The sequence below is a fragment of the Ceratotherium simum genome, chromosome 5, assembly GCF_057802395.1.
Source record: "Ceratotherium simum simum isolate JZ-2026a chromosome 5, ASM5780239v1, whole genome shotgun sequence".
In the NCBI taxonomy this organism is placed as follows: Eukaryota; Metazoa; Chordata; class Mammalia; order Perissodactyla; family Rhinocerotidae; genus Ceratotherium; species Ceratotherium simum.
Genome location: NC_141904.1, coordinates 14,708,601 through 14,735,206, shown reverse-complemented (window position 1 = coordinate 14,735,206; position 26,606 = coordinate 14,708,601). Strand labels below are relative to the sequence as shown.

The following is a 26,606-nucleotide window of genomic DNA, read 5'->3' as shown; positions in this document are numbered from 1 at the left end:
AGAGAAAATACATAGTAATATAGTAGATTCAAACTCACATCAGTAATTCTATTAAATGAAAATAGATTAAATGTTGCAGTGAAAAGAGAAAGACTGTCAAGCTGGATTAAAAAAATCAAACCAAAGACATCTAAAATATTAAAAGGCCATGTAAAATATAAACATACAGAATGGTAAAAGTATAAAGAATGAAGAAAGGATTGATGGCTTGGTGACAGCATAGTTTTTAAATCTCTGAATTCCTACATAAAAACAGAACCAAGTAGGTAGCAAAGACAAAAACCAAAGAACAATAATCATATCAAAACTTAGCGACAAGTTATTCCTACAAACACCAAAATATAAGTGGGTGGGGCAAATCACTAACAGCAACAAGAACTGTAGGGTATCAGTATCTGTGCAGGAAGACAAAAAAATCACAAGTAGTATCTAACAGTTATGAGGATAGGAAGATTCCCAAATCACTGGTATTCACTAATATTCATACTGCACTAATTTCATATTAGTTTCAGCAGGTGAAACTGGAAGGGGTCTTACCCTATCTTGCCATAAGGAGGACTGAAGATGCTAGAACCCTATGAACTATCAAAATTGACATGCTAGGGCTCCATGACAGGGCCCACAATGAGAAGAAACTTTTGGGAAAGAAATCAAAATTGAGCACGGCAAAGACAAGAGAGAAGGCAAAGTCGAGACTAAGGTGGGATGGGTAACAGAGCCAGGAAATTTCAGAAAACAAACTATCATATTTTCAAATGCTACACAAAAGCAACACAAGAGAAATCTGAGAAGTCAGAAAGGTTTTCCTGAATTCTACCCCATTTTACAAATTCAGGAGGAGAGGATTCTGGGAAGATAGCAGACTAAGAAGCACCAGTAATGTGCCTCCCCACCTAGACAACAATTGCACCATTAGAATCTGTCTCATGTAACTATTTTGGAACTCCAAGTCTGTTGAGGCTCTCAAATTCCAGGGAAAGCTTAAACATTAATTTGCGGTTAATTTTGGTCAATTTCAGCTCTTAGCACAGCAACAGCTACCCATTCCCCACTCCAAGCCACATGGCAGGCAGCTGTGCACAGTGTACCAGGAGCAGCTTGTACCCAGTTTGCGTGAGTCAGAGTAGGCAAAAAGAACAAGGTCCTCCAAATATCCGGGTTCTGTGATCTGATCGCTGATTGCTGCTTCTGATCTCAGAGGAGCAAACAAAGAGGCAGGGGTCGTTGTTGTACCTAATCCCATTGTTATAAGCCCCGCCCACTCTGGCTACAGAGATTTCCAGGGGACTTAGACAGCCATCATCCTTTTCTTTCCCCCTTCATCTTTCTCTTTTTCCCCTTTTGGGAGCCAGACATTAAAGACTAGGACATTTAAAAGCAAATGCATATATGAGAAATTAGAAAGTCACTGCACATGTCCAGGGAAAGGTGCAGGCTGAAAAAGACCTGAGAAGACCTTAAGTTTACACTTCAGGCTGATCCTCAGCATAGAGAGAGCCTACAACAACAACAACAAAGAATAAACAAAACAAAACCTAAACACTGGTAAAGGAGGAGAATCTGATTTCCAGAGTTACCTCATTATTAGATTCAAACAATCAGTTTTTTAAATTTTTTTTGTGTGTGTGAGGAAGACTAGCCCTGAGCTAACATCCGATGCCACTCCTCCTCTTTTTGCTGAGGAAGACTGGCCCTGGGCTAACATCCGTGCCCATCTTCCTCTACTTTATATGGGACGCCGCCACTGCATGGCTTGACAAGTGGTGCATCAGTGCGCGCCTGGGATCCGAACCTGCAAACCCCAGGCCACCACAGCAGAGTGTGCACACTTAACCGCTGTGCCACCAGGCCAGCCCCCAAACATCCAGTTTTTAACAAAAAATAACAAGGCATACAAAGAATCAGGAAAGTATGGCCCATTCAAAAAAAAAAAACAAATCAACCGAAACCATCCCTGAAAAAAAGACCTAATGGCAGATCTACCAGACAAAGACTTTAAAACAACCATCTTAAACATGTTGAAAGAACTAAAAGAAGATACGGAGAAAATCAAGAAAACAATATATGTCAAAAGCTTCCACAAGGCAAAGGAAACCATGAACAAAATGAAAGGACAACCCACCAAGTGGGAGAAAACATTTGCAAATCACATATGTGACAAGGGGTTAATTTCTAAAATATATAAAGAACTCATAGAACCCAACAACAACAACAAAAAAACCCCATCAAAAAATGGGCAGAGGATATGAACAGATATTTTTCCAAAGAAGATATACAGATGGCCAACAGGCACATGAAAAGATGTTCAACATCACTCATTACTAGGGAAATGCAAATCAAAACTATAATGAGATTTCACCTTACGCTCGTCAGAATGGCTACAATTAACAGACGAGAAATAACAAATGTTGGAGAGGATGAGGAGAAAAGGGAACCCTCATACACTGCTGGTGGGAATGCAAACTGGTGCAGCCTCTTTGGAAAATAGTATGAAGATTTCTCAAAAAATTAGAAATAGAAATACCATATGATCCAGCTATCCCACTACTGGGTATTTATCCAAAGAACTTGAAATCAACAATTCAAAGAGATTTATGTATCCCTATGTACACTGCAGCATTATTCAGAATAGCCAAGACATGGAAACAACCCAAGTGCCCATCAACAGATGAATGGATAAAGAAGATGTGGTACGTATACAATGGAATACTACTCAGCTATAAAAAAAGACAAAATCATGCCATTTGCAACAACATAGATGGACCTTGAAGGTATTAAGCTAAGCAAAATAAGCCAGACAAAGACAAATACCATATGATTTCACTCATACATGGAAGATAAACAAACACATGGACAAGGAGAACAGATTAGTGATTAGCAGAGGGGAAAGGGTGGGGGGGAGGGAGAAAGGGATAAAGGGGCACATATGTAAGGTGATGGATAAAAACCAGACTATTGGTGGTGAACACAAAGTCTATAGAGGAATTGATATATAATAATGTACACCTGAAATTACACAATGTTATGAGCCAATATGACCTCAGTAAAATAATTAAATAAAATTTTTTTTTTTTTTTTGTGAGGAGATCAGCCCTGTGCTAACAACTGCCAATCCTCCTCTTTTTTTGCTGAGGAAGACTGGCTCTGGGCTAACATCCGTGCCCATCTTCCTCCACTTTATATGGGATGCCGCCACAGCATGGCTTGCCAAGCAGTGCATCGGTGCGTGCCCGGGATCCAAACCAGCGAACCCCAGGCCACCGCGGCAGAACGCGCGCACTTAACCACTTGCGCCACCGGGCTGGCCCCTTAAATAAATTTTTTTAAAAAGAATTCTACTACTACTAAAAAAAAAAATTGAACAAAATGGAAATATCAATAAAGAGATGGAAAACCCAAAAGGAAATGAAAATGAAATTCTGGAGCTGAAAAGCACAATACAATATCTGAAATGAAAAATTCACTAGAGGCATTCAAAGGCAAATTTGAGCAGGCAAAAGAAAGAAACAGTAAATTTGAAGATACGACAATGGAAATTATCAAGCCTAAGGAACAGAAAGAAAAAAAATTGAAGAAAAGTGAACAGTGCCTAAAGGACCCGTGGGACACCATCAAGAAGGCCAATATACTAATTGTGGGAGTCCCAGAAGAAGAACGGAGAGAAAGAGTGGCAGAGAGAATATTTAAAGAAATAATGGTTGAAAACTTGTCAAATTTGTTGAAAGACACAAATATATACATTCAAGAAGTCCAGCAAACTCCAATAAAGATGAACTCAAAAAGACCTACACCAAGAAATATTATAATCAGACTTTTGAAAGACAAAGAGAAAATCTTGAAGGCAGCAAGTGAGAAGTGACACATCACATAAAAGGAACCCTCAATAAGATTACAAGCAGATTTCTCATCAGAAACTTGGAAGCCAGAAGGTAGTGGAATGATATTTTCATAGTGCTAAAAGAAAAGAAACTGTGAATCAAGAATCCTATATCTGGCAAAATTGTCCTTCAAAAGTGAGAGAGAAATTAAGGCATTCCCAGATAAACAGAAGCTGAGGAAGTTCATTAACATTAGACCTTCCCTGCAAGAAATGCTAAAGGGAGTCCTGCAGGTTGAAATGAAAGGACACTAGACAGTAACTCAAAGTCATATGAAAAAATAAAGATCTCTGTAAAGGTAATGCCATGGTAAATGACACAAGCAACTATAAAAGTTACTATTATTATAACAATGGTTTGTAACTCCACTTTTTGTTTCCTACATGATTTAAGAGACAGATAATTTTTAAAAAAACAATCATTAGTCTAAAAGCTAATATTATTGTAACTTTGGTTTGTAATGTCACATCTCATTTTCTACATAATTTAGGAAACTAAATAGATTTAAAAGAATTATTAGTTTATGGTTTGGGGCACACATGTATAAAGATATAATTGTGTGACATCAACAACTGAAAGGGGTGGCAATGAAGCTGTAAAGGAGCAGTTTTTGTATGTTATTTAAGTTAAGTTGTTATAAATTCAAATTAGAGTGTTATAATTTTAGGACATTAAATGTAATCCTTATGGTAACCACAAAGAAAACAGTGATAGAATATATACAAAAAGAAATGAGGGGCTGGCCTGGTGGCGTAGTGGTTAAGTTAGCACACTCTGCTTCAGCAGCCCAGGGTTCCCAGGTTTGGATCCTGGGTGCAGACCTACATACCGCTCATCAAGCCATGTTGTGGCAGTGTCCCACATACAAAGAGAGGGGAAGACTGGCACAGATGTTAGCTCAGGGCCAATCTTCCTCAAGCAAAAAGAGGAAGATTGGCAACAAATGTTAGCTCAGGCCCAGTATTCCTCACCAAAAAAAATAAAATAAAATAAAGAAATGAGAAAGGAATTTAAACATTTCACTACAAAAAAAATCAACTAACACAAAAGAAGAGAGTAATACAGGAAATGAGGAACAAAAAAAGCTATAAGACAATATGAAAAACAAATAGCAAAATGACAGAAATGAGTCCCTACTTATCAGCAATTACTTTAAATGTAAATGGATTAAACTCTCAACAGATTGAATTAAAAAATATCCAATTTTATGCTATCTAAAACAAACTCACTTTACATCTAAAGACACAAAGAAGTTGAAAGTGAAAGGATGGTAAATGATATTCCAAGTAAATAATAAGCAAAAGAGAGCAAGTGTGGCTATATTAATACCAGACAGGGGAGGCGGAGTCAAGATGGCGGTGTAGGCAGACTCTGAACTCACCTCCTCCCGTGGACACAGCCAATTTACAACTACTCGTGGAAAAATTACCCCTGAGACAGAACTGAAAACTGGATGAGAGGAACTCCTGCAACAACGGACAATCCTAACTGGGGTAGAAGAGGCAGAGACTCCCTTCTTTTTTTTTTTTTTAAAGATTTTATTTATTTATTTTCCCCCCAAAGCCTCAGTACATAGTTGTCTGTCATAGCTGCACATCCTTCTAGTTGCTGTATGTGGGATGCGGCCTCAGCACGGCTTGAGGAGTGGTGCCTCGGTGCGCACCCGGGATCCGAACCCGGGCCGCCGGCAGCGAAGAGCACGCACTTAACCGCTAAGCCACGGGGCCGGCCCCCAGAGACTCCCTTCTGGAGAGGAAAAACGCCGCCTTCACAAGCCGCCAGCTTCACGGCCGCCGGGAGCAGCTCACAGGTACGCAGCCTCCCTGGAGGCACGGGGCCCTGAGCCGGGGAGCGCCCCCACTGTGGGCATTTTGTGGACCCAGCACAATCGAGACCAGCAGCATAATATCTGACTTTGCCTGCTACTAAAGCATTGGGTAGCACCCCCAGAAAACCCGGTTCACCAAGAAACTAAAACTGGCTCTTAAAGGGCCCGCGCACAAACTCACCCGTTCCAGAAAGCATCCTAAAATCACCAGAAAGAAAGGTGCACAGTGCTTCGGTGACAAGAGACTCACCTAATAGGCCCTGAGTGCATCTCGGTGAGGGGTGAGACCTCTCCAGGGACTGGGACATGGGCGGCGGCCATTGTTGTGGCCTGGTGTGAGCGTGCTGACACAGACGCCATTGGAGTTCTCCCTGAGACCTGCTAGCCCAGGGTCTGCTCCACCCGCTAGAGCACCGATTTAATCCAGCTCAGCCAGGGCAGGCAGCCCACCCTAGAGACTGGCCCCACCCAACAACAAGCCCTCAGGCAACGTGTGGGCCTGCATAGATTGGTGACTGGATTCTCTGCAGCCTGGCAACTGAGCTGACTTGAGCGGGGCAGGGTGTGCACAAGGAGCGGGTGGAGAGTGTGGGGTGGTGGCGGAGTGTGTGGGGCTCCCACCGTGGAGAGACTGGGTCCGCTTGGGGAGGTCAGGGCGCTCACACGGGGCAGGACTGTGTTGACTGTGTGTGTGGACCTGTGGGCAACAGGGCTTGTCAGCTGCAGAAGACTTGTGCTTCTCAAAGACCCACATAGGAGGTTTGCCCCACCTTCCAAAGCCTGAAACAATTGGGTGCTCCTGTGCCTAAGGGCACCCCCACCCAGCTGCAATCCTCAGAGAGCTGACAAGAGACCTAATAGGCTAGAGGTTTACAGCAATTGTAAGGCCCTGAGCCTAACAACCTGCCACATTGGGGGCCTACTCACTTAAAAGAAATACTGCAACACAAATGTGGTATTAGAACTTACAGCCAACTGTGCTGGGGCTCCCCACACCTGATAAAGAGACTGAAGGGCCCACAACAACTACAAGCAGCTGAGCATTACAACAGCTGGCCAGGAGCATAACTCAGCCTCCCTGGGCGCCTACGGGGAGAGCTAACAGGCCACAATAGAAGGACACACGTAGCCCACATAGGGGCCACCCCTGGAACATTGAGAACTGAGGGAAGCACACTGGAAGCCTCCTAAGGCATCACTTACATAAGGTCACCTATCCAAGAGCAGGAGACGTATCTGACCTACCTAATACGTAGACACAAGCACAGGGAAAGAGGCAAAATGAGGAGGCAAAAGAATACATTCCAAGTAAGGGAACAGGACAAAACCCCAGAAAAGGAACTAAGTGAAACAGAAATGAGCAACCTACCAGACAGAGAGTTCAAACTAAGAGTGTTAAGGATGCTCACTGATCTGGGGAGAAGAATAGATGAACTCAGTGAGAATGTCAACAAAGAAATGGAAGATATAAAAAAGAACCAATCAGAAATGAAGAATACAATACTGGAAATGAAAAATTCATTAGAGGGACTCAAAAGCAGAGTAGAGGATACAGAAGAACGGATCTGTGAGCTGGAAGAAAGACTAGAAGAAATTACCCAAGGTGAACAGGTAAAAGAGAAAAGAATTAAAAAGAGTGAGGACAGTCTAAGGGACCTCTGGGACAACATCAAGCGCACTAACATCCGTGTTATAGGTGTCCCGGAAGGAGAAGAGCGAGACAAGGGGGCAGAGAATCTATTTCAAGAAATAATAGATGAAAACTTGCCTAACCTAAGGAAGGAAACAGACATCCAGGTACAGGAGGCACAGAGAGCCCCAAACAAGATAAACCCAAAGAGGCCCACACCAAGACACATCATAATCAAAATGTCCAGAATTAAAGATAAAGAGAGAATCCTAAAAGCCGCAAGAGAATGTCAAGTTACATACAAAGGAAACCCCATAAGGCTATCAGCTGACTTCTCAGCAGAAACCTTACAGGCTAGAAGAGAATGGCACGATATATTTAAAGTGCTAAAAGGAAAAAACTTACAGCCAAGAATACTCTACCCAGCAAGGTTATCGTTCAAAATGGAAGGAGAGATCAAAATTTTCCCAGATAAGCAAAAATTAAAGGAGTTTGTCACCAAGAAACCAGTGTTACAAGAAATGTTAAAGGGACTGATTTAAGGGGAAAAGAGAAGACCACAAATAGGAAAAATTATCTATTTCCACGATTAGAATGTAATGGATATAAATGCACAAAAAAGAGGTTGGATATGATATCAAAAACATAAAAGGAGGGAGGAGGGTAGTTAAAGAGTACAGCTTTCAGACAGAGGTCAAACTAAAGTGACCATCAATTCTGTATAGAAGAAGTAAGGAACAGAGAAGGACTACTAAAACACTGAGGGAAAAAAAAAAAGTTAAAAAATGGCAGTAAGTACATACTTATCAATAGCTACTTTAAACGTCAATGGACTAAATGCTCCAATTAAAAGGCATAGGGTGGCTGACTGGATAAAAAAACAAGACCCATATATATGCTGCATACAAGAGACACACTTCAGACCTAAAGACACTCACAAACGGAAAGTGAAGGGATGGAAAAAGATACTCCACGCAAATGGCAATGAAAAGAAAGCTGGGGTAGCAGTAGTCATATCAGACAAAATAGACTTTAAAACAAAAACTGTAAAACGAGACAAAGAAGGGCATTACATAATGATCAAGGGAACAATCCAACAAGAGGATATAACACTTGTAAATATCTACGCACCCAATGTAGGTGCACCTAAATATATAAAGCAATTATTAACAGACATAAAAACAGAAATAGACAGTAACACAATAATAGTAGGGGACTTTCACACTCCACTTACACCAACGGATAGATCATCCAAACAGAAGATCAATAAGGAAACATTGGCCTTAAACGACACACTAGAACGGATGGACCTAGTAGATATATACAGAGCATTCCATCCAAAAACCGAAGAATACACGTTCTTTTCAAATGCACATGGAACATTCTCCAGGATTGATCACATATTAGGCCACAAAACAAGTCTCCATAAATTTAAGAAGACTGAAATAATACCAAGCATCTTTTCTGACCACAACGGTATGAAACTAGAAATCAACTACAGGAAGAAAATCAGAAAAGCCACAAATACATGGAGATTAAACAAAATGCTACTGAACAACGATTGGGTTAACGAAGAAATCAAAGAAGAAATCAAAAAATACCTGGAGACAAATGAAAATGAAAATACGACATGCCAGAATTTATGGGATACAGCAAAAGTGGTTCTAAGAGGGAAGTTTATAGCAATACAGGCCTATCTCAACAAACAAGAAAAATCTCAAATAAACAATCTAACAATGCACCTAAAGGAACTGGAAAAAGGAGAACAAACAAAGCCCAAAATCAGTAGAAGAAGGGAAATAATAAAAATCAGAGCAGAAATAAATGAAATAGAGACCAAAAAAACAATAGAAAACATTAATAAAACCAAGAGCTGGTTCTTTGAAAAGATCAACAAAATAGACAAACCTTTAGCTAGACTCACCAAGAAAAAAAGAGAGAAGGCACAAATAAGTAAAATCAGAAATGAAAGAGGAGAAGTTACAACAGACACCTCAGAAATACAAAAGATTATAAGAGAATACTATGAAAAACTATATGCCAACCAATTCGACAATCTGGAAGAAATGGATAAATTCTTAGAATCATACAACCTTCCAAAACTGGATCAAGAAGAAGGAGATAATTTGAATAGACCAATCACCAGTAAGGAGATCGAAACAGTAATCAAAAACCTCCCTAAAAATAAAAGTCCAGGACCAGACGGCTTCCCTGGTGAATTCTACCAAACATTCAAAGAAGACTTAATACCTATCCTTCTCAAACTCTCCCAAAAAATTGAGGAGGAGGGGAAGCTCCCTAACTCATTCTACGAAGCTGACATTATCCTGATACCAAAACCAGACAAGGACAACACAAAAAAAGAAAATTACAGGCCAATATCACTGATGAACATCGATGTGAAAATCCTCAACAAAATACTAGCAAATCACATACAACAATATGTTAAAAAGATTATACACCATGATCAAGTGGGATTTATTCCAGGTATGCAGGGATGGTTTAACATTCGCAAATCAATCAACGTAATACACCACATTAATAAAATGAAGAACAAAAATCACATGATCATCTCAATAGATGCAGAGAAAGCATTTGACAAGATACAGCATCCATTTATGATAAAAACTCTGAATAAAATGGGTATAGAAGGAAAGTACCTCAACATAATAAAGACCATATATGAGAAACCCACAGCTAATATCATCCTCAATGGTGAAAAACTGAAAGCTATCCCTCTAAGAACAGGAACCAGACAAGGATGCCCACTGTCACCACTCCTATTTAACATAGTATTGGAAGTCCTAGCCAGAGCAATCAGGCAAGAGAAAGAAATAAAAGGGATCCAAATTGGAAAGGAAGAAGTGAAACTGTCACTATTTGCAGATGACATGATTTTATATATAGAAAACCCTAAAGAATCCACCAGAAAACTTTTAGAAGTAATAAACGAATATGGTAAAGTTGCAGGATACAAAATCAACATACAAAAATCAGTTGCATTTCTGTACACTAACAACGAAGTAGCAGAAAGAGAAATTAAGAATACCATCCCATTTACAATTGCAACAAAAAGAATAAAATACCTAGGAATAAACTTAACCAAAGAGGTGAAAGATCTGTACACCGAAAACTATAAAACATTTCTGAAAGAAATTGAAGAAGGCACAAAGAAATGGAAAGATATTCCATGCTCTTGGATTGGAAGAATTAACATAGTTAAGATGTCCATACTTCCTAAAGCCATCTATAGATTCAATGCAATCCCTATCAAAGTTCCAACAACATTTTTCACAGAAATAGAACAAAGAATCCTAAAATTTATATGGAACAACAAAAGACCCCGAATAGCTAAAGGAATCCTGAGAAAAAAGAACAAAGCTGGAGGTATCACACTCCCTGATTTCAAAATATACTACAAAGCTATAGTAACCAAAACAGCATGGTACTGGCACAAAAACAGACACAGATCAATGGAATAGAATCGAAAGCCCAGAAATAAACCCACACATCTATGGACAGTTAATCTTTGACAAAGGAGCCAAGAACATACAATGGGGAAAAGAAAGTCTCTTCAACAAATGGTGTTGGGAAAACTGGATAGCCACATGCAACAAAATGAAAGTAGACCCTTACCTTAAACCATACACAAAAATTAACTCCAAATGGATTAAAGACTTGAATGTAAGACCTGAAACTGTGAAACTTCTAGAAGAAAACATAGGCAGTACGCTCTTCGACATCGGTCTTAGCAACATATTTTCAAACACCACTTCTGACCGGGCAAGAGAAACAATAGAAAAAATAAACAAATGGGACTACATCAAACTAAAAAGCTTCTGCACAGCAAAGGAAACCATCAACAAAACGAAAAGACAACCTAACAGTTGGGAGAAGATATTTGCAAACCATACTTCTGATAAGGGCTTAATCTCCAAAATATATAAAGAACTCATGCATCTTAACAACAAAAAACTACCAACCCAATTAAAAAATGGGCAAAAGACCTGAACAGACATTTCTCCAAAGAAGATATACAGATGGCCAACAGACACATGAAAAGATGTTCAAAATCACTAACTATCAGGGAAATGCAAATCAAAACTACAATGAGATATCACCTGACGCCCGTCAGAATGGCTATAATTAACAAGACAGGAAACAGCATGTGTTGGAGAGGTTGTGGAGAGAAGGGAACTCTCATACACTGCTGGTGGGAGTGCAAACTGGTGCAGCCACTATGGAAAACAGTATGGAGATTCCTCAAAAAATCAACGATAGAACTACCATATGATCCAGCTATTCCACTGTTGGGTATTTATCCAAAGAACTTGAAAACACCAATTTGCAAAGGTACATGCACCCCTGTGTTCATTGCAGCCTTATTCACGATAGCCAAGACTTGGAAGCAACCTAAGTGCCCATCAAGGGACGAATGGATAAAGAAGCTGTGGTATATATACACAATGGAATACTACTCAGCCATAAGAAACGATGAAATCCAGCCATTTGTGACAACATGGATGGACATTGAGGGTATAATGCAAAGTGAAATAAGTCAGAGGGAGAAGGTCAAATACCGTATGATTTCCTTCATTAAGTAGTAGATAATAACAACAATAAACAAACACATAGGGACAGAGATTGGATTGGTGGTTACCAGAGGGGAAGGGGGGAGGGAGGAGGGTGAAAGGGATAATTCGGTACATGTGTGTGGTCATGGGTTGTAATTAGTATTTTGGTGGTGAACATGATGTAGTCCATGCAGAAATAGAAGTACAATGATGTACACCTGAAATTTTTACAATGTTATAAACCAATGTTACTGCAATAAACAAAAAATTAAAAAAAAAAAAATACCAGACAAAACAGACTTTAAATCAAAAAAGGTTACAACAGACAAAGAAGGACATTACATATTAATAAAAGGTTCAATACATCAAGACTATACAACAATTACAAACATTTATTTCCTTAATAACAGACCATCAAAACATATGAGGCAAAAAATTAATAGAATTGAAGGAAGAAATAGTTCAACGATAATAGTTGGAGACTTTAATTAATACCCCACTCTCAATAATGGATAGAACAACTAGACAGAAGTAATGAAAACCAACCAGATCTAATAGATTTATAAAGAACACTCTACCCAACAACAACAGAATACACAGTCTTCTCAAGTACACATGGGACATTTCCCAGGACAGACCATATATTAGGCCATAAATTAAGTCACGATAGATTTTAAAAGATAAATATCATACAAAGTATATTCTCTGACCACAACAGGATGAAGTTAGAAAACAATAACAGAAGTAAAACTAGAAAATTCATAAATTTGTGGAAATTAACACACTCTTAAACAACCAATGGATGAAAGAAGAAATCACAAGGAAAATCAGAAAATACTTAGAGATGAATAAAAATAAAAACACAGCATACCAAAACTTATGGGACACAGTGAAAGCAGTGCTAAGGGGGAAATTTATAGTTATAAACGTTTACATTAAAAACATGAAAGATCTCAAATTAGCAGCCTAACTTTACAACTTAAGGAACTAGAAAAAGAAGAAGAAACTAAACCCAAAGCTAGCAAAAGAAAGGAAATAATAAAGATTAGAGCAGAGATAAAAGAAATAGAGACTAGGAAAGCAATAGAAAAAAATCAATAAAATAAAAAGTTCGTTATTGGAAAAGATCAACAAAATTGACAGACGTCTGGCTAGATGAACAGAAAAAAAGAGAGAAGACTCAAATTGCTAAAATCAGAAATGAAAGTGGGGACATTACTAGTATTTATACAGAAATAAAAAGTATATGACAATACTACGAACAGCATATGCTAACAAATTAGATAACTAAGATGAAATGGACAAATTCCTAGAAACACAAAATCTACCATGACTATATCACAAAGAAATAGGAAATATGAATAGATCTATAACTAGTAAGGAGATTGAATCAATAATAAAAAATTTCCCAACAAAGGAAAGCTTTGGACCTGGTGGCTTCACTGAGGAATTCTACCAAACATTTAAAGAACTAACACCAATCCTTCTCAAACTTTTCCAAAAACCTTTTTTTCCAAACTTTTCCAAAACATTAAAGAAGAGGGAACACTTCCTAACTCATTCTTGGGGACCCTAATACCAAAGCCAGACAAAGACAATACAAGAAAACTAAAGACCAATATCACTTATGAACATTGATGTAAAAATCCTTACCAAAATACTAGTAAACCAAATTCAGCAGCATATTAAAAGGATTATATACCATGACCAAGTGGGAATTATTCCTGGAATGTAAGAATAGTTCACTATATGTAAAGCAATCAATATAACATACTACATTAATGTAATGAAGAGAAGAAACTACATGATCATCTCAACTGATGCAGAAAAAGCATTTGACAAAATCCAACACCCTTCGTGACAACAAAAACACTCAACAAACTACGAACAAAAGGAAACTATCTCAACATAATAAAAACCATACATGAAAAACCCACAGTGAACATCATACTCAATGATGAAAGACTGAAAGCCTTTCCCCTAAGATCAGGAACAAGGCAAGGAAGTCCACATTCACCCATTCTGTTGCCCATGGCACTGGAAATTCTAGCCAAAGGAATTAAGCAAGAAAGAGAAATAAAAGGTATCAGAATTGGAAAGGAAGAAGTAAAATTATCTCTGTTTGCAGATGATATAATCTTACATGCAGAAAACTCAAGAGTCCACAAAAACCTGTTAGAACTAATAAATGAATTCAGCAAAGTAGCAGGATACAAAGTCAACACACAAAAATCAGTTGCATTTCTATACACTAACAATGAACAACCCAAAAAGGAAATTAAGACAACAGTTCCATTTACAATAGCATCAAAAAGAATAAAATAGTTAGGAATAAACTTAACCAAGGAGGCAAAAGACTTGTACAATGAAAACTACAAAATATTGCTCAAAGAAATTAAAAAAGACATAAATAAATGGAAACACATCCTATGTTCATGAATTGTAAGACTTAAGATGTCAATACTACTCAAAGCAATCTACAGATTCAATTCAATTCCTATCAAAATCCCAATGATATCTTTTGCATAAATAGAAAACCCATCCTAAAACGCACAGGGAATCTCAAAGGACCCCAAATAGCCAAGACAATCTTGAAAAAGAAGAACAAAGCTGGAGGACCAACACTTCCTGATTTCAAAACTCACTGCAAAGCTACAGAAATCAAAACAGTGTGGAACTGGCATAAAGAGATACAGACCAATGAAACAGAATTGAGAGCCCAGAAATAATTCCCCACATATATTAACAAATGATTTTCAACAAGGGTGCCAAAATCATTCAATGGAGAGAGAACAGTCTCCTCAACAATAGTGCTGTGAAAACCACAAAGAGAATGAAGTTGGACCCTTACACCTAACACCATCTACAAAAATTAACTCAAAATGGATCAAAGACCTAAATGCAGAAGCCAAAACTATAGAACTCTTAGAAGAAAACATAGGGCAAAAGCTTCACGACATTGCATTTGGTGATGATGTTTCAGGGATATGACACCAAAGGCACAGGCAACAAAAGAAAAAATAGACAAACTAGACCTCAAAAAAATTTAAAATTTTTGTGCATCAAAAGATACTATCAACAGAGTAAAAAGGCAACCCACAGAATGGGAGAAAATATTTGCAAATCATATATCTGATAAGGGATTAATAGCCAGAATATATAGAGAACTCCTAAACCTCAACAATAAAAAAACAATCTGATTAAAAAATGGACAAAGAACTTAAATAGATGTCTCTCTAAAGAAGATATACAAATGGCTAATAAACACATGAAAAGATGTTCAACATCACTATCCATTAGATAAATGCAAATCAAAACTATAATAACATACCACTTCACACCCATTAGGATGGCTACTATCAAAAAACCAGAAAGTAACAAGTATTGGCGAGAATGTGGAGAAACTGGAACGCTTTTGTGCACTGTTGGGTGGCAACGTGAAATAGTACAGTCACTGTGAAAAACAGCATGGTGGTTCTTCAAAAAATTAAACGCATAATTACCATATGATCCAGCAATTCTACTTCTGGGTATATACTCAATAGAAGTGAAAGCAGGGTCTCAAAGAGATATTTGTAAGAGCATGTTCATAGCAGCATCAGTCACTAGCTAAAATGGGAAAACAACCCAAGTGCCCACTGACAGATGAATGGGTAAGCAAAATGTGGTATATCCATATGATGGAATAGTATTCAGACTTAAATAGCAAAAAAATTTTGACATATGCTATAACAAGGGTGAACCATAAGGACATTATTCAGTCACAAAAAGACAAATGTTGTATGATTCCACTTATATGAGATACTTACAGTAATCAAAATCATAGAGACAGAAAGTAGAATGGTGGTTGCCAGAACCTTGAGGGAAGGGTGAGTTATTGTTTAATAGGTATAGAATTTCAGTTTTACAAGATGAAAAGAGTTCTGTAGATGGATGGTGGTGATGGTAGCATATTATTAATGTATTTAATATCACTGAACTACATACTTAAAAATGGTTAAGATGGTAAATTTTAAGTTTGCGTATTTTACCACAATTTTAAAAACTGGGCGGAAAAGTGCCAATGGTTGAACCTCAAAAGAACTGAAAGGTTTATCCATAAATGAATAAAAAGCCAGCAGCATTTATCCAAAGTTTGTTTAACCATCCTAATCTCATGGGCCTATAAAAATTCAGCCGAAAATCACTGAGAAGAGGTTCTTCCGTGAGATTCCTTGGCATTTTCTGCTTCTGCTTGGAACAGAAATACCATGGGAGTATCATGTATTTTTGCTTGCAACATTTCAACACTCTTGGCTCCATTTGCAGATGGAGAAAAGCAGAAGGAAAAGAAAAGAAACAGGAGAAAAACATAGCTAACTTTTCTTAACCTACAAGTTATTGCAGCTTTTATATGAAATTTAAAGTCAGAATTTCCCTGGTTGAGGCCAACTGCCTATGCCTAGAAAACTTCCCAATGACAGACGTCTCCTTCACTGAGGTTCTGACGGAAGATGGCTATTTCAAATAAAGTCTAGGACGTAATAGAAGCAGAATTTAAATCATTTATTCAATTAGACCAGTGCTCTCTTGTTCACAGAATAGTATATTTCATACCAGTCCTTTAGAAGGAGATGTTGTGTGAGTAGATCAGTTGCAAAAATAGCCACATCCTCAAATCTATAGATAAGGAAAGTAGATTAGCAGTTGGCTGGGACTTGGGGGCGGGCGGTGAGTTAGAGGGAAATGGGGAATGACGGCAAATGGGTATGGGGTTTCTTTCAGGGGTTAAGAAAATATTCTAAATTTGATTGTGGTGATGGTTGCACAACTCTGTGAATATACCAAAAACCACTGAATTGTACTCTTTAAATGGGTGAATTGTATGGTATGTGAATAATATCTCGATAAAGCTGTTATATTGAAAAAAAATTCAGAAAAACAAATTTTACATAAAAATGACCAAAGAAAAGCACTGAGATCTAATTCCATCAAAAGTGAACATAAAAAAAGAGAATAACATCCCTATAGACAAGAAAAACATGCCAGATACGAGCCCATAAAACAGATCAAAACTATAACCCACTATTTTAAAACAAGCTAAAATACATTAGGAAAATTCCATAAGACATGAAAGAACAATATAAGTCAGAATTAGAAAAACTTGGAAATGAGGTAATAGAACCCAAGAAAGAATTAAAATTTTTTAAAAATAATAATTATTTCAGAAATGAAGAGTAAGCAAGAAGAAACACAAGAGTGAATAAACACAACAGATAGTTTTAAGAGAAACAGAGGTTAAAGGAGAACAATTTTAAAAGTTAAAAAGAAATGAAGGAAAGAAAATGCCAAATATCAAAAGATAGGTAAAGAAGCTGAAACAAACCGATAATAGGAGTAACTGAAAAAGAAAACTAAAGCAACAGAATAGAACCAATAATAAACACTATACTTCAAGAAAACTTCCCTGATTCTAAAATTTGTATGGAAATACAAAGCACTTAGATTAGTCAAAACACTTTGAAAAAGATGAAGTTGGAGGACTAACACTACCTGATTTCAAAATGTACAAAGCTACAGTAATCGCGACAGTATGGCATTGGTGTCAAGATAGACAAACAGATACATGAAACAGAATAGAGTCCAGAAACAGACCCACATATAGATGGACAATCAATTTTCACCAAGGGTGTGATGTGATTCAGTAGAGAAAGGATAGTCTTTCCAATAAATGGCATGACTGGATATCTATATACAAAAAAAAAAAAAAAGAGACTTTGATCCATACCTCACATCATATACAAAAATTAGCTCAAAATGAATCACAGACATAAGTCTAAAACCTAAAATTACCAAATGTCTAGAAAAAACATAGGAGAAAATCTTTGTGACCTTGAATGAGGCAAAAATTTCTTAGCTACAACATCAAATGCATGATCCATAAAGAAACAAATTGATAAACTGGGCTTCATAAAAATAAGAACTGTTCTTTGAAAGATATTGTTATGAGAACGTTAAGACAAATCAGAGTAGGAGAAAATAACTGCAAATCATAAACAACTCATATCCAAAATACATACAGAACTCTCAAAACACAATTAATAGGAAAGCAAACAACCCAACTTAAAAATGGGTACAAAATCTGAATAGACGTTTTTCATCAAAGAAGATATACAAGATGGCAAACAAACACATAAAAAGATGCTAAAAGTCATTAATCATGAAGGAAATACAAGCTAAAATCTACAACGTGAAACCACCACATGCCTATTTGAACGGCTAAGACTGACTATACCAAGTGTTTACAAGGATATGAAGAACTAGCACTCTTAAACACTTTTTTTTTTTTTTTTTTAACACAAGGAGGCAATTACTACAAAAGTCAGAAGAATGGTTACTAATGGGAGTAAAGTAATTGTCACTGGGATGGGGCAATGGAGGGGCTCTGGCATGCCTAGCACAGTTCTACACCCTGACCTGGGTGGTATTGTCTTTTAATAACTCATTAAGCTATACATTTGGTATGTGTCTTCTTTTCTGTTTGATTTCATAATGAAAATTCATTCTACAATAAAAAGATTTTGTTAAATTACAATAAAAACAAAAAAGAAATACTAACCAAAAGAAAGCTGGTATAGCTCTGTAGCCAGACTGCCTGGGTTGGAATCGTGGATTCTGCCACACAGCCAGGAAAGTACTAATCTCTCTGTGTCTCAATTTCCTTATCATAAAATGAGGATAAGAGAAGTACTTAGCTCATAGGGTTGTTGTGAAGATTAGGAGAGTTAATATAGAAAGGATAAACAGAACAGTGCCTGGCACACAGCAGGACAGACGTGGTGATTATAGCTGTTGACCAGCTATCTGTGATATCTTAAGTAGTGACAACCTCTCTGGGCTTAAGTTTCCTTAAATGAGCTTAAAATGTCTACCTGACACAATTATCAGGAGGTCAAAAGGAAATACCTGTAATGTACCTAGTACAGCATTCAATAAATAATACATCCTTTCCATGGCCTCCCAACATCCAGAGAGAGTATCTGTCACATTAGACATACCTCAGTCATAGGACATTCTTCGTGTACTTTTCACCTGGTCATTCAAGCTGATCTCAATGAAATGATCACCCAGTGAGTCTCACGTCCAAAACTGGATCTTCATCTAGGTTTCAAAAACATAAACAAACCAAAATCTTAAAATGTTCAATCTCCTAGTAAGAATGGTCTTGTGTTATTTCCAGAGCAGGCATCCGTGATACTGGTAACCATCGAACTGAAGGTAGAACAACTGAAGTAACTGCTATTCCAACGCTCACCACCATGTGCCTTCTCTTCTTTCCCTTTTTTTTTTTTTTTGCGAAGAAGATCAGCCCTGAGCTAACATCCACGACAATCCTCCTCTTTTTGCTGAGGAAGACCGGCTCCAAGCCAACATCCACTGCCATTCCTCCCTCTCTTCTCCCCAAAGCCCCAGTAGATAGTTGTATGTCATAGCTGCACGTCTTTCTAGTTGCTGTATGTGGGACGGGACCTCAGCATGGCCGGAGAAGCGGTGCCTCGGTGCGCGCCCGGGATCCGAACCCCGGGCCGCCAGCAGCGGGGCGCGCGCACTTAACCGCTAAGCCACGGGGCCGGCCCTCTTCTTTCCCTTTATCTTCCCTCTCCCTGCTTTGTTGAAACATTGAGATGGGAGTCCAAATCTGTCATCATTTATCATCAATTTTGACTTCTGGCTTTAAAGGTAGAATATTCTTGTTTGCAAGGGTACTAAAATGAAGCACTCTCGGAAAGACAAATACCTCTGAACACAAAAGGGAAAGGCAGGAAGGAAAACTACCTCCTCAATTCCACCTGTCACCAAATCCTCCTTTTCCGAGGTCCATGCTGTGAAATTAATATACAAATCGTTTGCAGCAGCCTTTTCCCCACTACAGGCTGTGACAGGACACAGGTGTGGAACTTTGAGTCACAGAGAGACACCAAATGCTTCCCAAGGCCAAGGCAGAAGCCATAGCTTTAATCAGTGTCATAACATACCTAAATTAAGACTGGGAACAGGGGTTACAGGGTAGGAATTGGTTTGTACATGGCATAGAAAGCCAAGGGCAGAGAAGCAAAACACTGTTCTATCTTCTGGCACTGCGCAGTTTTCCCAAGAGCCTTTTGATAACTTGCCCTTTATAGATCTGAAGCCCCTATAACATGCAGCATACATTAAAATGTAATTATTTTTCACCACTTTTTTGGGAAAAAGCTGTACATAACTAAGCATGGCCAGTAACGTTTCTTTCTCAAGTGAGTCACATCAAAATCTATAATCAGCTTTCTCAAAAGCATATATGTCACATTACTGCACTAAATGGAACATGCAATGCTTTCAAGGTCTCTTGTCTATTAAATGTATAAAGCTCTATTCCAAAAATAGGCCAACATGCTGTTTAATGTTCCTAAGAAGAAGTGAAGCTACCACAAATAAGGAAACGGAGTTAGGACTGGACATCATCTCGACCAAATCACTCTGCCCCAGGCGAGGTCACATAAAGGGCCAGAACGCGCCTCTCCCCCTGGGAAGCAGAAGCTGCGGGCAAACTCTACTCAGCATCTCTTCCCCTGGGTGGGGGACGCCGGGCTCTACCTGGCAATACCAAAAGTAAAAAAAACATGCAGAGGATTGAAACCAGCATGGGTAACGCCTGTCCTTAATGTTACCAGGGTTAGAAAATAAAGGGGTAGTAGAAACCCTCTCTGTTTGGTCTCTATGTTACGGGTCTCTTAGCCTTCCGACATTTCCACCTCATTGATTTTCTTAATAGATTCAAATTCGACTCCGCATGAAGTCAGAGGCCCCGCGGATCTGGAATGAGCCTCATAAACCGGAGAAAGGGATTACTCGCGTACCCCCCACCTTTCTTCCGAGGCTTCACTAGCCAGACAACCTTCTCGGACACCTTGACACTGGGAAGCGGAGCGGGCCAACCCTCGTGGATGAGGAATTCCCTACGACTCATCCAGAATCCAGTCCGCGCAGGCGTCACTCCAAGCTGTGCGCTTACTACCTCGTTTAACCCCCTCGCCCACCATGCCGGGCCAGAACACCAGCAGCGGCCTACAAATGAAGACACCGGGGCGCTGAGACGTCCAAGAAGGAGCCGAAGATCACAAAGGGCGGGGAGGCAGGTCTCGAACCAGGCTCGTCAGGTCCCTAAAAGTCCTCTGGCATTTTTAATTAGCGCGGACCCGTCCCAGACGGCTCCTCTCCGGGGCGCGGATAAGGGTCAGGCTGACCACTCGCAGGGGCCAGGTGAGGCCAACTCCGGGGCGCCTCAGGGAGGGGCCCTAGCCCAAGCCTCCGCGAACCCCGAGCGCCACTCACCTTCCTCAGCCGCCGCCTCGGCCAGCAGCACGCCCAGCCGGCCCGGCCCCGCCCCCTCCGGCCCCGCCTCCGCGACCGTTACCGCGCCGTGGAGGCCGGCCAATCGAGCCGGAGCGCGTCGAGGGCCTGCCTCCGCTCCGCCTCCGAACGCCCGGAGCGATTTTCTCGGGCCGCACGGGAAGACTGGGACTGCCTGCGCCCTCTGGTTGGCTGCGCTGCTGGGGGCGGGGCTTACCATTAACGTAGACGTGGGTGCGCCGTGCTTGCTTCGCCGTCTGCGCCTGCGCATTTCCATTGTACTTTCAACGCGCGCTGGCCTCGCCGGATGTCTATCGCCTACTGGGACTTCACCTACCCGGAGGACTTCAGAAATAAACACTTGAGGCCACTGGTGAAAGGGAGGCCCGGGCCACGAGGCCACCGCAGACTGCCCTGCGCACACAGACACACGGCTTGACTGCGAGCTCTTGCCGCGGGACTGCTCACCCTGTTCTTTGCGTTCCAGACCTGGCTGAGCGCTGCAGCGCCTGGCACTTGGAGAATCCTAATAAATGTTTGTTGATGACATTTTACCCTCCCATTCAGCATTTACCAAATCTCCACGAAGTGTCAGGCCATACATCGACCACCAAAAATGCAAAGGTGGCTGACTAAGGATGCTCAAAGTCTAGTTAGGGAGATAGGTATACACTCTGAAATTAAGATACAGTGTGATAGGCATGATCGGAGAAAGGTGCGCAGGGCACAGAAGGGAAGGAGAAAGAGGATTACCTAAGTCGGTCACTGAAGTCTTCCTAGACCAGTGGGCCTCAACCCTGGCCGCACATGAGAATCACCTGGGGAGCTCTGAAAAGTCTTGATGCTCAGACCCCAAACCAATTAAATCAGAATCTCCAGAGTGGGACTTAGGCGTCAATAGTTTGTAAAGCTCCCAGACGATTCCAATGTGCAGCCAAGATCAAGAACTGCAAACCTAGAGGGATACATAAGAACGATTCTGAATGGTGAATAAGAGTTCCCCAGCAATAATAAGAAGAAAGGTATTGAGAGAAAACTTCAAGTGCAAATTAAATAAGATAACTTCAAAGCACATTATTATAATGTCTAGTTCACAAGTGCTGGGCCCTTTTGGTACAGCTCATATCTGCCCTCCCCAAAAACCTAACTCCCAAAGCACTTACAATTATAGTGAAACTCACTGAGGGCTTCCTGAGGCCGCTGAGGAGTATATTGCATCACTAGAGAGTCAGAGGAGAAGGCCTTAGGAGGTGTGCTAAGAAGCTGGGACTTTATCCACAAGGTGAGGGGAACCATAGACAAGTTTTAAAAAGGGGTATAAAATGGAAAAGTTTTTCTTTGGGCGTCTTCAAGCCTAATTTTGTTGCATCCTGATATATAGGTAAAAACGACTCCACAGTGTACAAATATAATCCCTGCTCTTTTTTTTCCCACAAAAGGAAATCAGCTCAATCCTCATTTCACATTTTAATAAATTCAGAATCTACAAATAGGGTCCCTTCCCACCATTTTCAAAAACTCATGGAGGGTTAAGTGATCAAAAAATTCCTAAGGGAAAATCCAACTTCCACATACTTGAAGGGAAGGCCTGGCATCTCAGCTGCCCACCATTGTCATTGTATCTTGTAGCCACATGGTGTCGCTGTTGACAACCTGTAGTTTCCAACTCATCAAATGATGCAGCTATGTGGGTGCAGGTCCCACGGTGGCCAACAGGGATCTCCGACCGAGGGCATCAGCCATGGTGTCCCTCACAAGGAGGTCTTGGAGTCACAGCTCTTAGGGTTCAAAGCTTTCAGGCCCATACTGAGCCTTCTTCCAGGCATCTGGGACCACTGTGAGTTTGATCTCTGTGTCTGTCCCATGCAAATATGTCCCCACCCTCGGCCGTTTCCTTACCTAGCTATTCACACCAGCTATGGTTGGCAGATTTTCATTTTCAATGCTTGAAACACAAAGAATCTCAGTGCTTGCCTTTTCCAGCACAATAGGGTGACTTGCCCACTCTTCTGAGTGTAGCTGCCCTAATTGTGGCCAGGACCAAACATCATTGGGTCAGTTAGTTTTATTTTGGCTGCAAATAATAGAAATCGTGATTCAAACTGTCTTCTTAAGCAATTAGGAAATTGATTATCTCACATAACAGGAAGTCCAGAGGAAAAATAGACTTTGGGGTTGGTTAATTCAGTGGTTCAAGTTATCAAGGACCTCGTTGCTTTTAGTCTCTCTACTGTAAACGTGGTACTAAATTCATACTAATTCACACTAATTCATACTAAAGTGATTTTCCAGATGTCTACCAGGAACAATCAGGACCACATGCTTTCTTTTCCATCTATAATCTTTCCTCTTGTTTTTTTGAGCCAATTAGTTCACACAGGTACATAGTCTGCCTCCTAATCAGTAACTACCTGACAAATGTGCAGATGGCTTAAGCCTGGGTTCCAGAAGGGAAAAGGGGCTACCATAATTGGACTTGGCGGTGGGGTGGGTGCTCCTTGAGTCACATGGGTTGGAAGGTGGAGGTATGGCTACTTGGAGTCCTGTAAGGGGCGAGAGGACAATGGATGCTAGATGGATGATCACCACTATCCTTCACAATCTTCAAAGCACAAGAAGGCTGATAACTTTCTATTTCCTAACAACAGAACCTCCCTCTCATCACTCCTGGATTTTGTGTGTAGCAAGTGGAGGAGAGGAAGCTGTATAGCACTGTCCTCAAAGGATTCCCTTCTTATGGACCACCAAGGCCTTTCCAGCACCCTCTTTGCTAGAGAAGGAAAAGACTGCATGCAAGTTCACTCTTTAGCTCAGCATCCTGCTGCATTGGTCTCAAGAGTTTTCTATGGGCCTCATCCACCTACCAGGATTCTAATGGTTCTAAACACTCATTTAACACTCATTCATGTACCAGGGATTCAACTAGATGCTGAGTTTACAGTGGTGAGTAAACCAGATGTGGTTCCTGCCCTCGTGGAGCCAATAGTCTAGTTGGGAAGAGAAATATAAAACACAAATGAGCATATAATTATGATAAGTGCTATGAAGGAAGAGAACAGCAGTGTGTGGAAGAGGCCTCCCTGAGGAAGTGACATTTAATCTGAGATCCAAAGCCTCTCTTCCTTTCAGCTTACTGCTGTCCTCTGTGCTTCAACTTCCCAGTATAAATTATAACTTTCATTAGCAATTAAAACATCTTTTAATTTCTAAACTTCTAAACTGAATCTCAAACTTTCTCCTGGGTATAGAACTATCAGATTTCTTTCCACAACAAGGAGTACACCAAATATGAATGGCATTTGGTGACGAATTCTTAAAGATTCTTCAACTCACAGGTCTTAAGTCTATTAAACTAATACATTTGTTTCTTCCTCCTCCACGAGAATTTGAACTCCTGGGGACATGGATCATATCTCACTAAACTTTTTCCAGCGCCTAGCATAGTCCCTGGCACAGAGTTGGTGCTCAATACAGTGCTGAATTACACCGTTAAATTTGAGTCACATTTACACAGGGGGCAATCACCTTCAGTACCCATTTTCCATTATGAAAGACTATAAGCAAATAGCTCAGGCAAATATATTAATAACAAATGCTCAAGAAATCTATACAGAATAACAATAGTTATATTAATTGAGCCCTTAAAATGTGTCAGGCTCTGGGCTAAGCACTTTCATTTTCTAATTTGTTGACTCTTCACAACAACCTTAATGTAGGTACTGTTATTATCTTTATTTTACAAATGATCAAATTAGAAAATAGAAGTTAAGAAAAAATGACTTGCTAAGGTCACACAGCTAGTGTGCGGCAGAGCCAGGATCTGAAACCAGCATTCAGGCTCCAAAGCCTATTTCATTAACCACTTGACCATACCACTTCTCTCACAATGGGCGTCTGCTCTACCATAAGACTGGTGTCTGCACTTATTCCAGTGTGCAGTTATTTCATCTGTCTGTGTATTAGTTATCTATCAGTGCATAACAAATTACCCCTAATCACAGCTGCTTAAAACAAATATTATCTGGAAGTTTCTGTGGGTCAGGAATACAGGAGTGGCTTAGCTGGATGGTCTGGACAGAATCTTTCACGAGGTCACAGTCAACCTGTTGGCCAGGGCTACAGTCATCTCAAGGTTCAACTGGGACTGAAGGATTCACTTCCAAACTCACTCATGTGGTTGTCAGCAGGCCTCAGTTCATTCCTTGTCAAGTGGGCCTGTCCTCGGGCTGCCTGAGTGTCCTCACAACATGGTGGCTTCCCACACAGGGAGTGATCCAAGAGAATGTGTGAGCACCTAAGACAGAAGCAGAAGTCTTTTTTATAACCTAGTCTTGGAAGTGACATATCATCCCTTCTGCTGTATGCTACTGATCACACAGACCAACCTTGGTAAAATGTGGGAGAGGACTACACAAGGATTTGAATACAGGAAGTGGGGATCATCAGGAGCCATCTTGGAGGCAACCTACCTCAGTCTGTTTGCCCATTTTTTGTGACTGCCTCCTCTACTAGAATCTAAACTTCACGAGTGGGGAAAAACCGTCAGTGCTTCTCATTGTTATATTCCCTGCCACAGTGCCTGACACATAACAGATTGTCAATAAATACTCAATAAGTGTAATGATGGCGGTGATATGAATCTCAAAGGATGAGCTTCCTATAATCCTGTCTCACTCTCACACAAATTCCCAGGTGCCATTCATGGTACCATTTAAATAATTTTTAAAAGCAGGACTATATCATGCCCAAGAACCATTATTCATGTATATAATTTCTATATAACTATAGACAGTGGACTTGGAAGGAAACACACCAAATTCATAGGAATGTTGGCCTTTGGGGAGGATAAGAAAGTAATGGTGTTGGGGTTGAAAGTCAAATAGGGCTTTATCTGCAATGTTTTCTTCTACTGAAATTTTTTATTGAGCTGATATTTAATGAAGTCAATTCTAGGTGGTGGGAATATGGGTATTATTCTCTGCAATTTTCTATATTTTTAAAATTTCTCAAAATCAACTAGATACAAATTGTAAAAGTCTTAACCAATTGGCACATGTGTCTGTACTACCTTCCTTTGGCTCTTTGCTCTAATTAAGGGTGTATCTACAAACCCCACTCTGCAGATGACTCAGACCAAAACCTATTTTCTCCCAAAATCGTCAGGCTTTTCTGGTTTGAAGTTCTACAAAATCATCTTGGTTCACTGCTTCTCCACTTTCTGTGTTTGTGTAGATAGAGCCACAGCTTCCTTGTGCTGAGGGAGAGATGCCTGAATAGCAGCAGACTGGCCGGGAGAAGGAGACGGTGGTTACTAGCACTGGTCCCAA

General features: G+C 40.0%; 1 protein-coding gene across 8 annotated transcripts in view; it reads right to left on the bottom strand.

Annotated features, from left to right (window-relative positions):
* CEP70 (centrosomal protein 70) overlaps window positions 1–26,606 on the bottom strand; it is a 95,214-nt gene that overhangs the window by 65,413 nt on the left and 3,195 nt on the right. For 2 of the 8 annotated variants that reach the window (XM_087430481.1, XM_087430488.1), the window contains exon 1: window positions 18,509–18,587. Coding sequence is in view for 1 of the 8 variants with exons in the window: in XM_087430487.1 (XP_087286613.1) it covers window positions 18,948–18,956 (9 nt within the window). In the remaining 7 variants the exon portion in view is untranslated. Of the gene's footprint in view, window positions 1–18,508; window positions 18,591–18,947; window positions 19,051–20,786; window positions 21,219–21,261; window positions 21,287–26,606 lie in introns of those variants that run through there. The other 6 variants (XM_087430484.1, XM_087430487.1, XM_087430483.1 and 3 more) reach the window with 6 other exon arrangements.